The following is a 16,997-nucleotide window of genomic DNA, read 5'->3' on the forward strand; positions in this document are numbered from 1 at the left end:
GTTGATTATTTTTAGACAAGTGAGAAATTAGAACGAACTACTTTGATTAAACCCAAAATCACACGTGGATTATTCGAAGTAAGAATAAAGAGGGCTAAAAAATAATCAACTCTAGAATTTATTTTTAGAACATTTGAAACCCAGACGATTGGACCCTGTTGCGGAAGAATACGTACAATGTTGACTCAAAACTGTAACAACAATGGCTGACGTGTATAACTAGTCGACAGACGATGCCATAATTTGCTTTGTGTGTGTTTTTGTTGTTGCTTACTGTACATGACATACATTACGTGTAAAATCCAGTTCTTCAACAGGCAACAAACCTTGCAAATTTCCAGAAGCTGCAATCTGAAGCGACCTATCTCTGATTCTAGCAGACGATCTCTCCAATGTTTAACACAAAATCAGCAAACTCTCCTGTCACATAGAACGTCCATTATATAGTGCAATGTTGAAATGAAGTTACCGATCTAAAACATTTAGTCGTTTCTTCTGAGACAATCCTTGTTCTCTGATCATCTACAGATTTACCGCGCAGTCTTCACCACGCGAATTCACAACAGTCAGACTTTCGAACATGTATACAATCTACGTAGGCAAGTATGATACGTCATGACGTCATATGATTCCCAGCATATTGACGTAATGCTAAACATCCGGTTATCCCGAGTTTTCTCCGTAATACATGTCCGTGGGTTTTTCAATGTTCGGTTATTTCCGTGGCTTCATACGGAAAGGGAACCGTCGTCTGCAATCAACGACATGGACCATTCTGGTCCTTGCTGCTGACAAAAACATGATTTTAACACAGAATGTAATGTCAGAATAGCTATATAAACGCTATTGTGTTTTAATCGTAGCAATGGGGTCCGATATTTAGACGAGACAAGTATAATGCCGACGAGTCGGAGACTAAGAATAAAGTAAAAGAATAGGGACTATTTGAATGACGCGCATTTGACACTCTGAGTGATTAGGCTAAAATGAAATTGCCTACAAAATGTCGTCTGCATGACTGCATGTTCGACCCGTGTTGTTCGTTGTATAAATAGCTTAAACAATGACAACTCGTTGATTACTGGAAAATAAACCACTCGTGGGTATTTGCAGCCGCTTGGGAATTACCAAGCGGCTGCAAATACCCACTGGTGGTTTATTTTCCAGTAATCAACTCGTGGTCATTGTTTAAGCTCTATTTCAACCACGAAGGTTATATCGCGACGGGGAAAGGGGGGGGGGGGGGGGTGGGGAGAGGGGATAGAGCCACTTGTCAATTGTTTCTTGTTCACAAAAGCACTAATCAAAAATTTGCTCCAGGGGCTTCCAACGTAGAACAATATATTACATTACTGGGAGAATGCAAGTTTCCAGTACAAAGGACTTAACATTTCTTACATACTGCTTGACTAAAATCTATACAAACATTGACTATATTCTATACAAGAAACACTTAACAAGGGTAAAAGAAGAAACAGAATCCGTTAGTCGCCTCTTACGACATGCTGAGGAGCATCGGGTAAATTCTTCCCCTTAACCCGCGGGGGGTATCTTAAAAAACCACGCCTTCAAGAAAGGAAGGGGTCTTAAAACGGGGGTATATTTACAGGTCATGATGAGAAAGTCTGATAACACAAAGTCTTACAAGTGGGCTTCCACTGTAACAAGAATTTACAGTTACAGAACAAACTGCTGGTTCAAAAACGATTCAAGTTCATGTGAGAACAAAGTCAGTAACATGAATGTTTCACCACGCAATAACAATCAAGGGGTTGTTTTGAACAGTGAGTTAAACATGATTCTCAGGTTTCAATTTCATGGATGTTTCCACACTCCGAAGACAAGCGGCCATTTGGACCTGCACTAAAAATATTATACGTTATTTGTATTTTTGACCAAAATATCCCATATATATATATATTACACAGATCGAGACAGTCAGTGTTCCTCCGAGACCGCGCTGGCGGTCGAGGTGAACAACGACTGTCTCGATCTGTGTAAAATGTCATATTTTAATCAAAAATACAAATAACATTTATGTTTCGATCGATTCTGGTTAGAATTCTTTTTAGTTTCTATGATCAAACGCACACAAACATGCACTTTTGTAGTCTCAGCAGGCCGCCTCAATATGAAGTTTTGTCGGCCTCTGACGTCGCATTGCTCAAAGAAGGGAAATCCAGTGTTCAATCGATATATATATATACTAGGTTGGTTCGCTGGTTATTGTTTTTTATCGCCCCGACAACCTCTATGGCTATTCAGGGCCGATGTACTACAGGTGCAAATGTACTGGCTGTATAAATATATAAGGCAACACAAAAAAAGGTCTGTTTACGGTAACCCGACCGACCCTAGTTTTTAGGCCCGACCCTAATCTTTTTTTTGGATCGTCTGAAAAAAAAAAATGCATCCAAAATAGAGCTGTTTGCGCTCAAACAGCAGACGACAGAAGGGAGGTAAGCTCAAAGTACTGTTTATAGTTATGTTGGGCAAAAACAGGGATTGATGAGAAGAAATGAACTGTGAAACATCATAGAGAGGGGAGAAAAAAAGAAAAAAAAAGGTAAAAAAAAAACCGACCTATTTTTTCACCCTATGTTACCGTAAACAGACCTATTTTTTTATTTTGGCCTAACAAAATAAATAAACATACAACCATCAAATAACCCAAGGGCAGTAAGCGCTCTCAATGCATACGACATGTGTAATAGAGTAAGCGAGAGTTATACGGAACCAATCTCCTGGCACCTGAGAGAATAACAAGCATTGAAATGAACAAGTGACTTTCATCCTCAACCATAAGTTTGTCCACAAGACCTTATTTGTATCCATAATATCCAAGGGTGGATCGACCAATGATCAGAACAAAGCATCAGATCAAGACAGTTTGCGTCAGTGACCCAAGACCCAGGTCTTAGAACAACACAGCAATAGACGATGGTCGGAAATAACTTTTGCCTGGAAAAAAAAGAGGGCAACAAACCCACGTGACATTGTACACCAATCACTAGCAAGCGGCGTGTTGCTACACGTTGTCAGCGAGCACATGTAAGACACGTAACTCAATAATGCTGGGCCTATTTTGTCATGTGGTTTTGTTAGCCCTCTTTTTTTGCAAAGACAAGAAGGGCAAAGCCCATACGACTCACATGCTTGACCTTGACCTTTACATGACCTTGACCTTCAGGGTCAAGGTCAAATAACTAAACCTAGCAATGACATCATACACGAAGAACTGCTTTACACATTTTTCCTACCAAAATACATGTGACCTTGACAGCTGTTAATTCAAGACATAGGAAGTACAATGGTGCTTATTGGCTCTTTCTACCATGAGATATGGTGACTTTTAGTGGTTCACTACCTTATTTTGGTCACATTGCATAAGAGTCAAAGTGACCTTGACCTTGATCATATGTGACCAAATGTGTCTCATGATGAAAGCATAACATGTGCCCCACATCATTTTTAAGTTTGAAACAGTTATCTTCCATAGTTCAGGGTCAAGGTCACTTCAAAATATGTATACAATCCAACTTTGAAGAGCTCCTGTGACCTTGACCTTGAAGCAAGGTAAACCAAACTGGTATCAAAAGATGGGGCTTAATTTGCCCTATATATCATATATATAGGTGAGGTATTAAATCTCAAAAACTTCAGAGAAAATGCGAAAATGTGAAAAATGGTCGTTTTTAAGACAACAATTACGGCCCCTGTGACCTTGAACTTGAAGTGAGGTCAAGTTGCCGCACATGTTTTTTTAGATCTTGTAACCATACACCATCAGGCCACATCAGGTGTTGATAGACTTAATAGTGTCCAAGAAAATCCAACGTTAAAGTTTTCCGGACGGATGGACGGATGGGGGGGACGGACGACTCGGGTGAGTACATAGACTCACTTTTGCTTCGCATGCGAGTCAAAAAAGCAACCCTTTGCAAACACTTGACAAAGGTATTACCGGAATTCGTCTATTGGTCACTGCAGTCACTTAGTGGAAACCAATAAATCAACTCACATTAGAAAACATTGTTTTTGGCGAAAAGCAAACTTTTCATGGTTGGTTTTGAAACTGCAAGGGGGGAGGGGGGGGGCAAAAAAAAAATATTAAAAAAAAGCAACACTCACACTCACAGGTATGCACATACACACACCCACGCACAAAATACAATCACATATACATACTCTGAATAAACAGCATGCTAGCGAACAACAGCATAAACCATCTGATTGTCATAGTGGAAAAAGCCTTAGTATCATTATCAAAGCCTTCTGGCCTACTCAGTGGAACCCTCAGTTTAAGACCAAACAACAATATTTGAGAAAATGATGACTTAAAAAAAGGCAGGAGGGTTGGGAATAGGACAGGGATACATTTACCTCTGTTATCAACAGACGATTTCAAAAAGCAAGGCTTGGATAGGGTGGGGGTGGGACCCGGGAGTGAAGAAATGGAGCAACATGCTGGGTCAGGGAGGGTGACTGTGCTGGGTCAGGGAGGGTGACTGTGCTGGGTCAGGGAGGGTGAATGTGCTGGGTCAGGGAGGGTGAATGTGCTGGGTCAGGGAGGGTGACTGTGCTGGGTCAGGGAGGGTGACTGTGCTGGGTCAGGGAGGGTGAATGTGCTGGGTCAGGGAGGGTGACTGTGCCGGGTCAGGGAGGGTGACTGTGCCGGGTCAGGGAGGGTGACTGTGCTGGGTCAGGGAGGGTGACTGTGCTGGGTCAGGGAGGATGACTGTGCCGGGTCAGGGAGGGTGACTGTGCTGGGTCAGGGAGGGTGACTGTGCTGGGTCAGGGAGGGTGACTGTGCTGGGTCAGGGAGGGTGACTGTGCTGGGTCAGGGAGGGTGACTGTGCTGGGTCAGAGAGGGTGACGGTGCTGGGTCAGGGAGGGTGAATGTGCTGGGTCAGGGAGGGTGACTGTGCTGGGTCAGGGAGGGTGAATGTGCTGGGTCAGGGAGGGTGACTGTGCTGGGTCAGGGAGGGTGACTGTGTCGGGTCAGGGAGGGTGACTGTGCCGGGTCAGGGAGGGTGACTGTGCCGGGTCAGGGAGGGTGACTGTGCTGGGTCAGGGAGGGTGACTGTGCTGGGTCAGGGAGGGTGACTGTGCTGGGTCAGGGAGGGTGACTGTGCCGGGTCAGGGAGGGTGACAGTGCTGGGTCAGGGAGGGTGACTGTGCTGGGTCAGGGAGGGTGACTGTGCCGGGTCAGGGAGGGTGACTGTGCTGGGTCAGGGAGGGTGAATGTGCTGGGTCAGGGAGGGTGACTGCTGGGTGAGGGAGGGTGACTGTGCTGGGTCAGGGAGGGTGACTGTGCTGGGTCAGGGAGGGTGACTGTGCAGGGTCAGGGAGGGTGACTGTGCTGGGTCAGGGAGGGTGACTGTGCTGGGTCAGGGAGGGTGACTGTGCTGGGTCAGGGAGGGTGACTGTGCTGGGTCAGGGAGGGTGACTGTGCCGGGTCAGGGAGGGTGACTGTGCCGGGTCAGGGAGGGTGACTGTGCTGGGTCAGGGAGGGTGACTGTGCTGGGTCAGGGAGGGTGAATGTGCCGGGTCAGGGAGGGTGACTGTGCTGGGTCAGGGAGGGTGACTGTGCTGGGTCAGGGAGGGTGACTGTGCTGGGTCAGGGAGGGTGACTGTGTCGGGTCAGGGAGGGTGACTGTGCCGGGTCAGGGAGGGTGACTGTGCCGGGTCAGGGAGGGTGACTGTGCTGGGTCAGGGAGGGTGACTGTGCTGGGTCAGGGAGGGTGACTGTGCTGGGTCAGGGAGGGTGACTGTGCTGGGTCAGGGAGGGTGAATGTGCTGGGTCAGGGAGGGTGACTGTGCTGGGTCAGGGAGGGTGACTGTGCCGGGTCAGGGAGGGTGACTGTGCTGGGTCAGGGAGGGTGAATGTGCCGGGTCAGGGATGGTGACTGTGCTGGGTCAGGGAGGGTGACTGTGCCGGGTCAGGGAGGGTGACTGTGCCGGGTCAGGGAGGGTGACGGGTCAGGGAGGGTGACTGTGCTGGGTCAGGGAGGGTGACTGTGCTGGGTCAGGGAGGGTGACTGTGCTGGGTCAGGGAGGGTGACTGTGCCGGGTCAGGGAGGGTGAATGTGCTGGGTCAGGGAGGGTGACTGTGCTGGGTCAGGGAGGGTGACTGTGCTGGGTCAGGGAGGGTGACTGTGCCGGGTCAGGGAGGGTGACTGCTGGGTCAGGGAGGGTGACTGTGCTGGGTCAGGGGGGGGTGACTGTGCTGGGTCAGGGAGGGTGACTGCTGGGTGAGGGAGGGTGACTGTGCTGGGTCAGGGAGGGTGACTGTGCTGGGTCAGGGAGGGTCTGAAATTGAGTGTTCCACTGGACACAGTTCTCCTGTACCCTGTGACCACCATTTAAAGACCTCCACAAATCTGAACAAAATCAGGTCTGAAGAAAGGAGTGATAAAATGAAGGTACATTTTACAGAGGTTATGAACAGACAATGTTATATGAAGCCAGGTCATTAACACAGTGATTCTGGAAGTGAGTAGGTGTGTCTTAAATATAGGGTACCATTGTACACATGCACTGTTCAACATTCTTCTGTACTGTGTACCCTAGTCGCTTGGTTCAAGCCCTGTACGTGAACATGTGTCGCGTGGTTCAAGCCCTGTGTGTGAGCATGTGCTTGGTGAGATGGCTTGACTGTTTGAACTTGGCATCACATTGACCGCACACGTAGGGTCTCAGCTCGGTGTGTGTGAACATGTGTCGCTTTAGGTGGTCCGACCTTCTGAACCTGGCGCTGCACTGGTCGCACGCATGGTTTCTCTCCCCCGTGTGCTTCGTCATGTGGTTCCGCAGGTGAACCGCCTGCGCGAAGGTCGCGCTGCACTGCTCACAGACGTGCGGTCTCTTCGTGTCGTGAGTCAGCAAGTGTCGGTTGAGGTTGTCGATTCGGCTGAAAGTCATCCCGCAGTGTTTGCAGGGGAACATGCTGGGTCCTTTGTGTTTCTCCATGTGGTTTTTCAAGTGGGCCGAATCGGTGAACGCAGCTTGGCATACGTCGCAGATGTGGATGCGTTGCTCGGCGTTGGCGAAGAGGTTTGTCTTGACGTTGTCCAGCTGGGTGAGAGTGGGGTCATATGGCTTGCTAACCAGGATCCGCGGCCCTTTGTGCTTCTGCATGTGGTTGCTAAGGTGCATGGCGTTGGTGAACGGAGCGTGACACACATCGCACACGTGAAAACTCTGTTCCGCGTGACTGAGCATGTGTCTGTTGAGCAGCATCAACTGGGGGAACTTGGCGTCGCACATCTTGCACGGGTACGTCTTCTCGCTCGTGTGGATCAGCATGTGTTCGCTCAGGCGCGCCGACCTGGTGAAGGATGCTCCACACAGCGTACATGCGAACGGTCTTTCCCCGGTGTGTTGCAGCATGTGTCGGTCCAGGTGGCTGGTTTGGGTGAAGCGGGCGCCGCATGTTCCGCACACGTACGGTTTCTCCCCCGTGTGTTTCAGCATGTGTCTGTTGAGACTACTGGGCCAGGGAAACACAGCCCCGCATTCATTGCAGGGAAACGACTTCTGTCCGCCGAGGTTCTTGGACTCGTCGGATGCTGCGTCGTCAGCAAAACTGCTGTGTGGATCTTGGTTCTGACTGCTGGAAGTTGTCGGTAGCAGCACAGTACCGGTGTTCATCTCCGTAGCTGCCATCGGCTCCACCGTGGTACTCCAGCCCTGATTCACAAACATGCCAGGGTTTGATTCCGGCATTCCACCATAGCCGGCGCTTCCCGGCGACCGCTTGATATTCTCAGGGCTGACCATGAAGCTGGATTCGTTGTTGAACGCTTGAGCATACACAGTTTCCTCCGCTGCATTGGCGGGCTTGGGCATGATGTTTTCCGCCGAGTTCTGATTGGCGTGTTTGGCCATGTGACGCTTGAGGTTGCTTGCTAGTCGGAAGCGAGCGTCGCAGTGTTTGCAGACGTGGGGCTTTCTCCTGGTGTGGCTAAGCATGTGTTTCTTTAGGCGGGTGGAGCGTGTGAAGCTGGCGTCGCACTGGTCACACTTGAACGGCCGCTGCCCCGTGTGCTTCAGCATGTGTCGGTTGAGATGGTTGGACTGCTTGAACGACGTGCCGCACTCCTGGCACGTGTAGGGTTTCTCTCCTGTGTGTTTGAGCATGTGTCTGTTCAAGCTGCTCGGCCACGGGAAGACAGCATCACACTCACTACAAGCGTACAACTTCAATCCGGAGCTGTGCTTGCGAACGTCAGCTTGAGCAGAACTCTGGGCGTTTTTAGCCTTACCAGATGCTTTGCTGGAAGTGGGGTTCTTGTTTTCTGTGAACATGTCAGCGAAATGCTCGTCCACAGTTGCAAGTTGGGGCTGGTTGCTGGTTGACGCCATCTGCTGCTGCTGGTGTATATCGGCAGCAATATCAGCGATGGTGGGCAGTGTTTGCGTCGTGGTGACGCCATCGTTTCTGCTCCACGCCTGAACGGCTTCAAGGTTGGTCAGCTCAAGGGTGTCCTCGGTTTTTACCGCTTGAGGGAACGCATTCTCATCCGTGACTGCCGGCGCTGACATGGCGGTGGTGGCAGCCTGCGCTTCCTGGATGTGTTTCACCAAGTGTTTCTTCAGGTGGCTGGCCCGGCGGAACTTGGCGCTGCACTGCTCACAGGCGTACGGTCTTTCCCCGGTGTGAATACGGCCGTGTCTCTCCAGGTGGTTGGACTGGGTGAAGGCAGCCCCACATTCTCCGCACTTGTAGGGCCGCTGCCCCGTGTGTTTGAGCAGGTGTCGGTTGAGGTTGCTGGGCCAGCGGAAAGCAGAGCCACACTGGGAGCAGGCGTAGGGTTTACGCGGCTTATCGCTGCCAGTAGAAGCAGCAGCAGCGGTGGTTTTCTTGCTATTGGATTTCTGTGAAGCGTTGGGCTGCTGCAGCATGTTGCCAGAAAGGTTCCTGGCCTGGATCACTGCCTGCCCAGCGACTCCGGCGGTCTGAGTTTCGCTGTTGCATTTGGCGCCTTGCTCCCAGTCAGAGTTTGTCACCGCGGTTTGTTGGTTTGCTGACACGCCGGCTTGGACTGAAGAGGACGCTGTTTGTACGTTTGCCTGCAGCCCGGACGCATCCTTCATCTTCTTTGCTTTGGGCTTGGCCTGAGCTCCCTCCACGGCACTCTGCTCTATCAGCTTCTCCAGGTGTTTCTTCAGTTTGTGTCTGTCCAGGTGACACGCGCGCGTGAAGGCCGCCCCACACTCCTGACACACGAAGGGCTTGACGCCCGAGTGCTTCAGCATGTGCACCTTGAGATGACTGTTCTGGGCGAACTTCTTGTCGCACTCCTCGCACGCGTACGGCCTTTCACCCGTGTGCTTACGCATGTGTCTGCTCAAGTTTTTCTGCCACGCAAAGGTGGCGCCGCATTCCTTGCAGATGTGCGGTCTCGGTCGTGGCGACGTCGGGGAGGGGGTGATCTTCGGTACCGCAGGAGTACTCACTGTAGACTTCTGCGATTTCTTGCGGCCTGAGCTGAGACTGGCAGCTAGAGCGCCGAACGACTGCAAGCCGATGCTTTCCACCTTCTCTCCGCCGGCCTGTACGCTGCATGTAGCCGTCTCTGCTTTTTGGTTCCCCAACTGATCCTGGGTGTACGTTGTCGGCACTGGCTCGTACCTGACGCTATCCGACGCCTCAGCGTTGGCCAGTGTGTCTGGGTTGATGCCCCAGATGTTGAAGACGGACGTACTGAACGCCGTCAGCGGCTCACTGTCAATGGTTGGATAATTGTGCACGCCGGAACCTAGGGGGCGCTGGTTGTCGGCTGCTCTCTGACAATCAGGGAAAGGGTTTCGATTCCAGTTCTGTCCTTGAACGGGGTTGTTGTTTGGGTGTGCAGTTGAGTACAGGTGTTGCTGCTGCTGCTGCTGTTGTTGCTGCTGTTGTAGTTGGTGATGGTGTTGCTGTTGTTGGTGGTGTTGCTGCAGTTGTTGTTGTTGCTGGTGGTGTTGCTGCTGTTGTTGTTGTTCTTGTTTGATCCAGTCGTGGGTTTGGGAGGTGGGTATGGACTGTGCAGGGGGGGTCTGTCTCATGTGAAGGTTGGCCATACTCTGGGGGCCCGGGCCCTGCATCACTGCTCCTGTAACATTCACACATTACATGAGAACACAAATACACACACACACACACACACATAGAGGAAGAATCTTATCTCTCACTTTAAGTCTAAGTCTAACTAACACAAACTTCTTTTTTTTCAGTGGGAAGGAAAGGTGATCCCCTGACAACACTGACAGAATTTGTAGTACCCTAGTTTTTGGGGGGCTTGTAACTGGAAGCATTTTTTTTGTTTTTGTTGGGGGGGGGGGGGGGGAGGGGGGCACATAATAACACACATGCATAGTCACACACACAAACATCCTCACACATTCACACACTGACACATACACACACACAAAGACAACTGACACACAGTGACACACACACAGTGACACCCACCCACACAGTGACAACTGACACACACAGTGACACACATACACAGTGACACCCACCCACACACAGTGACAACTGACACACACAGTGACACACACACAGTGACAACTGACACACACACACACAGTGACACCCACCCACACAGTGACAACTGGCACACACAGTGACACACATACACAGAGCAGTGAAAACAGTGTCACGTGTCTGCTGGTCCCTCACCCTGCGGAAGCTGCTCCATTGTGCAAGTGGACTACGCCTAGAACATCTTCACTTCCACCACGGCCCACTTCAGCCAAATGTTGTCGTCTGGTCGTGTCCCGCTGGATTTTGCAGCAACTCACACACAGAGCGGTGTAACTGTCAAAAACAAAATAAATCAATACTCAAATTAATTGCATAACTGAAACATTACTGTGGAACTTCACTCTCTCTCAAACAAAAATATGAGAAAAAAGTCATGTCTTACTGGAGACATCACACTTAAGTGCCGTTCACAAGGCAGACTTTCAACAAACTTTTCTCCAACTTGATGTTGGTTTGAAATCGCTCCCAAGTCGACAAAGGATCTGCCATGTGAACGGCCCCAACAATTTAGGACAGATTTAGTCACGACTCAAAACCTCAGCAGAGCACTGGTCGACTCGGCCCTGACTTGTCGCAGATTTTGCGTAGACTTTCCTTATACTAGCGCTTACTGATTGCTTTAAAGGCTGACATATAGTCCTATTTGATTAGTTTAATTACTTCCAGGGCTTTTCCCATCGTTGTGGGGATGTATAAATTAAGCTTCCTGCAAAGTTTTAGGTTTGAAGTCCTTACCAATTACGAGAAATAATTAATTCTTTATTGCATTGTTTAGCATCAGTTCTCCAGGACTTGGGCTATTTTTAGACCGTTGACGTCACTTCGTGACGTTTCGTTAACCAAAGATGGCGTCGGAGACAGTCAAAGCGCGTCTGCGTACAATGGCAAAAAAGATAGAAGTAAACCCGTCTAAAGCTGTCAAGGCCACTAAATCTGCTCAGAAGAGAAAGTGGACTCCTTGCTTCATCACCACGCAGCACCAGCGCTGGGTCGCGCTGAAAGAAAGATTGTTTTCGTCACAAAGGGGATACTGAACTCGCCAAAGTTTTGCTGGACACGTGAGTACATAGGCCCATGAGAAAATTAGATGTACTTGTAGCTTGTCAGCTGAAGCCTGTGGCCTTATTCTTGCAAATATGTGCTGTGAGAGATCGTATATTTGCGCCTGCGCAATTTCCTGAAAACATCCACTTTCACTTTGAGACTTCTTCTTCTTCAGCGTTCCAGAATTTTCTGGTTACGTGTGAGCTCGTTTGCCCATATAGGTTCCCCACACTATACTCTGAGAGCATAGTCAGCTCACTCCGCTTTCGTTGGGTAGGCATGCTGGGTATTTTCGTGTTTTCATAACCCACCAAACTCTGACATGGATTACAGGATCCTTTCCGTGCGCACTTGGTCTTGTGCTTGCGTGTACACAGGAAGGGGGTTAAGTCACTATGTACTAGCAGGTCTGTACATAAGTTGACCTGGGAGATCAGAAAAATCTCCACTCTTAACCCACCAGGCGGCAGCGACCGGGATTCAAACTCACGACCTCCCGTCTTACCACCACGCCACTGCGCCCGTCAAATCGCCGCTTAAAACTAGTTTGAGCGTTTATGCTGTTCACATCGGCAGCAATTTTGATTTAACTTGGTGTCGACTAAAATTGCTTGAAGTTGGGAGAAAGTTGGTAAAAGGTCTGCTATGTGAACAGCACTTTACAGACATTGAGATTAAACAATCTGAAAAAAACTAGGGTCTATTTAATCATTAAAATTTTTTTTTTAAAGTAGTGTTAACAATGTGTTGTTCTGATTCAGAGAAGGATATCAGTACCACGTTATCATTTTTTAAATTTGTATCTGGGACTAGTGGGAGTATCTTCTGAAAGAATTTACACCTATATGTCAAGTGTTGCAGAGATCTGTCCGGTAGTTTTCTGGAAATAGCTGCACCCCCCCCCCCCCATCCCCCCCCCCCCAAACACACACTCACACAGAGTGACACACACGACAACCCTTGTCTTGATTCACAGTTAATCTGATGATTCATAGTTATTAGTTAATCTGAAATCAATAAGTCAAAAGGAAGAAAAGATGAAATAACTTTTTAAGCAACAGAGTAGTCAACACAAGGAACAGTCCTCCTGAGTCAGTTGTTAGTGCCCCATCTGTCAACAGTCACAAAAGCAGACTAGACGCCCACTGGCACCATCTCCATCTCGAAATTCGACCCGGAGTGCCAAATTGCATCATAGTTTTACTTTTAGACGCTGCGCACACCACCAAGTGTCTTTTAAGAAAAAACTATACTGGAGCGGTGAAGCCAAGCCAAGTCAAGTCAAGTCATGACATTTTGGGGGAAATAAGGCCAACAAGAAAAATATGTCTGTTTCCGGTAACCCGACCGACCCTATTTTTAAGCGCCGACCCTAAAGTTTTGTTCCGCTTTTCGTACAAAAAAACAAAAAAACAAAAACAAACAAGTCGCGTAAGGCGAAAATACAATATTTAGTCAAGTAGCTGTCGAACTCACAGAATGAAACTGAACGCAATACCATTTTACTCGTAGCATCGTCAGGCCACCGCTCATGGCAAAGGCAGTGAAATTGACAAGAAGAGCGGGGTAGTACCGTAAAGTACCTTGTAAGCGCCCACCCCCCCTGTGCACCAATTCCGACCCAAAGTAGGGGGTGGGCGCTTACTCGGTACTACACCCTATGCACGAGCAGTTTTCAGTAAGAAATGTGATCTTTGATCACTTCGTAATCATATCTTCTTTTTTTTTTCATCATCCATTGTTTGTCTTGTTCGTATTGTCATTAGAAGAGCTTGGGAAGACACATGTCGTCACATCCTTTTCTTGTCTGCAGAGGTGCCGCAGTCGGCCGCACTGTGTCTCTGTTTCCCTTGAACAAGGCGTACGTCTTGTGGATATGGGCAGCAGTCTATTTTACTTGGCCAAAGACTGTTTTGGGCACAGAGAGAGAGAGAGAGAGAGAGAGAGAGAGAGAGAGAGAGAGAGACAGACAGACAGACAGACAGACAGAGACAGAGAGAGAGAGATAAAGAGAGAGAGAGAGAGAGTGAGAGAGAGAGAGCGAGAGGAGGGGGAGTATTGTGTGTTTGTGTGTGTGTGTGTGTGTATGTGTGTGTGTGTGTGTGTGTGTGTGTGTGTGAGTGTGTGTGTTTCCATTGGCGTTATTATCCAAATAGTCAAGAGCTGACAGCTTAAATGCAACGGTGTACGATTTGATCCGCGGCATCTTGTAATCATTGACTTGCAGGCGTTTAGATCCAAGGCGTGCAGACACACGTGATAGGGTTTGCAAGAAAGGGAAATCATTCACAAAACTAGCAGATCAAGTGCGGAATTTTTATTTCCCCTGATTTCAATGGTGTAAAGTGGGGGGTGGGCGCTTACAAGGTACTATACCCTATGCTCGGTTTTGGACTAAAAGTGGGGGGTGGGCGCTTACGCGATACTGGGCGCTTACAAGGTACTTTACGGTAGTTGCGCTAAGAAGGATAGCACGCTTTTCTGTACCTCTCTTTGTTTTAACTTTCTGAGCGTGTTTTTAATCCAAACATATCATATCTATATGTTTTTGGAATCAGGAACCGACAAGGAATAAGATGAAAGTGTTTTTAAATTGATTTGGACAATTTAATTTTGATAATGATTTTTATATATTTAATTTTCAGAGCTTGTTTTTAATCCGAATATAACATATGTATATGTTTTTGGAATCAGCAAATGATGGAGAATAAGATAAACGTAAATTTGGATCGTTTTATAAATTTTTATTTTTTTTTTTACAATTTTCCGATTTTTAATGACCAAAGTCATTAATTAATTTTTAAGCCACCACGCTGAAATGCAATACCGAAGTCCGGGCTTCGTCGAAGATTACTTGACCAAAATTTGAACCAATTTGGTTGAAAAATGAGGGCGTGACAGTGCCGCCTCAACTTTCACGAAAAGCCAGATATGACGTCATCAAAGACATTTATCAAAAAAATGAAAAAAACGTTCGGGGATTTCATACCCAGGAACTCTCATGTCAAATTTCATAAAGATCGGTCCAGTAGTTTAGTCTGAATCGCTCTACACACACACACACATGCACACACACACGCACGCACACACACACACCACGACCCTCGTTTCGATTCCCCCTCGATGTTAACAAATTTAGTCAAAACTTGACTAAATATAAAAAATATGAAGTCAAGTATACTTTATTTAGTTTCAATATATCTTGGACAAAAACATGTGCTAAATAATTGTAAGTAAACTAGGGAAGCGTTTAAAAAAATAAATAAATAAACACGTAAAAAGACGTTAACAAAACGTAAGAAAATGAAGCTTCCATAAGCGAAAATTCGTACCGTCTTGTCCCGTTCTTGTATTGATGAGTACAGTATTCCTTTGTTTTTTAACTTTGTAAGAAAAATTTTTTTTTTTAAATAAATTTTTTTTTTTTTTAAAACCACCCACCGACCGAATCTATTTTTTTCGGCGATGTTACCGGAAACAGACATATTTTTCTTTTTGGCCTAAATGACACCTCATTACTCTTAGACTTATGCCAGATGACGGTGTGTTCCTCCCCATCACCCCCACCCCCACTACACACAGTGACACACACACACACACACCTCAACCCTTGTCTCCATTCATAGTCACACTTATACTTCTTCTTCTGCGTTCGTGCGCTGAAACTCCCACGTACACTCGTATTTTTGCACGAGTGGAATTTTACGTGTATGACCGTTTTTACCCCGCCATTAAGGCAGCCATACGCCGCTTTCGGAGGAAGCATGCTGGGTATTTTCGTGTTTCTATAACCCACCGAACTCTGACATGGATTACAGGATCTTTTCCGTGCGCACTTGGTCTTGTGCTTGCGTGTACACACGAAGGGGGATAAGCCACTAGCAGGTCTGCACATAAGTTGACCTGGGAGATCGGAAAAATCTCCACACTTAACCCACCAGGCGGCCGCGGCCGGGATTCGAACCCTCGACCTTCCGATTAAGAGGCCGACGTCTTACCACCCCGCCACAGCGCCCGTCTTCGATTCATAGTCATACTCATAGTTTATCTGGAAACATTAGTCATTAACCTAAAGTCAAAAGGAAGAAAAGATGTGATTGTTTTTGTTGATAAATGACACCTCTTAGTCTTAGGCCTAAAAAAAAATAGGTGTGGTTACGGTAACCCGACCTACCCTATTTTTAGGGGCCGACCCTATAACTTTTTATTACATTTGTCAAAAAACCCAAAAAAAACACACAAGAAAACGAGTGCAGAAAACGCATTGAAAGCGAAAGCGCCCGAGTCGCGCACTTATTTCCCTGTCAAGTAGGTTAAATTTGTACACATTAGTAAATTCATTAGAAAAAAAAAGCTTAAAAAAAAAAAGTGATTGCCTACCTTCCTACACACACACAATATTTTAAAAAGATAAATGTCTGTTTTGTAAAGACACCAGACACTGAGACAGACAGAGACAGTATAAGTTGCTCTTGCTTACAGTTAGTCAAGTGAGTTACACTTACAAATAAAATCAAGATCTGCAAAAGTAGGCTTGGAGTTGGAATGCACTTGGCAAAACGTCCCTGAATTTCCCTTAGAGTTAAAGTTCAACATAACCCCAAAAAGTAGAAACAAACCATCCGTGGGCGTCTTTAACGCAAAACCGCAGCTCTTTCTCCTATATTTCCTTCTCACAGTCACAGACGCAAGCAGACGCCGAACTCAAGGGAGATAAACCAGTTGTCTATGTGGTACGCGCCTGTGTACTCGAGTTTAGCCAAAATATGTCACACTGTTGCTTTCCATAATATCGAATGTTCTCGTCTGTCCTTCATTATCTCCATTGCATGCGAACTGATCAGTTGATTATGCATAATCTCAAGATCCTTAAGACACGAAGATAGTTTACTTTGATGAATGGGGGGAGCCATGTCTGACGCGGTAATGATGGGGTTGGGTACCCGCCGAACGACATTTTATCGTTGACAACCTCATATCTGAATGTCTCACAATCAGAATAGGAAAAATATCAATAAGAAGACGTCAGGAAACATACCTCGAGTGGTCGATTGTAGGCAGAAAGAAGAAATTCTCATCTTAATGAGTTAAATACCTCTGCCTCTTCCTCAATCTTTTGTCTGGGTTTTGCAGCAGAGGTCACTTCCGGTTGAATCCAGAATTGTTTCCCTTGCGAGGAAAGCATTTCCGGGGAAATTGACGACATGCTAGGGAAAGGGTGACACTTTTTCACACTGATAATTCGAACGCATTTGCACCAATAATCATCATGAAAGGCTGCCTTGGATGCTAAGCGCAAATATGCACCAATTTCAGTTCCTATTTTGCGTTTCACATTCAAAATCTTAAGTGTATTAGTGATTGCAGAACCTTGCATTTTCGCTTCGGAAGTTTTAGTTTGCAGAAGTTATCTCTC

General features: G+C 47.2%; 1 protein-coding gene across 1 annotated transcript; it reads right to left on the reverse strand.

Annotated features, from left to right (window-relative positions):
• Positions 1 to 6,287: 6,287 nt before the first annotated feature.
• On the reverse strand, positions 6,288 to 16,719 carry LOC138950358 (zinc finger protein 493-like). The gene is made up of 3 exons (XM_070322102.1): positions 16,620 to 16,719; positions 10,673 to 10,810; positions 6,288 to 10,100 (listed from the first exon to the last, which is right to left on the reverse strand). Exons 2-3 carry the CDS (start codon positions 10,689 to 10,691, stop codon positions 6,616 to 6,618), a joined length of 3,504 nt encoding a protein of 1,167 aa, XP_070178203.1. The 5' UTR covers positions 10,692 to 10,810; positions 16,620 to 16,719; the 3' UTR covers positions 6,288 to 6,615.
• Between the last annotated feature and the right edge of the window lie 278 nt (positions 16,720 to 16,997).

The sequence above is a fragment of the Littorina saxatilis genome, linkage group LG16, assembly GCF_037325665.1.
Source record: "Littorina saxatilis isolate snail1 linkage group LG16, US_GU_Lsax_2.0, whole genome shotgun sequence".
In the NCBI taxonomy this organism is placed as follows: domain Eukaryota; kingdom Metazoa; phylum Mollusca; class Gastropoda; order Littorinimorpha; family Littorinidae; genus Littorina; species Littorina saxatilis.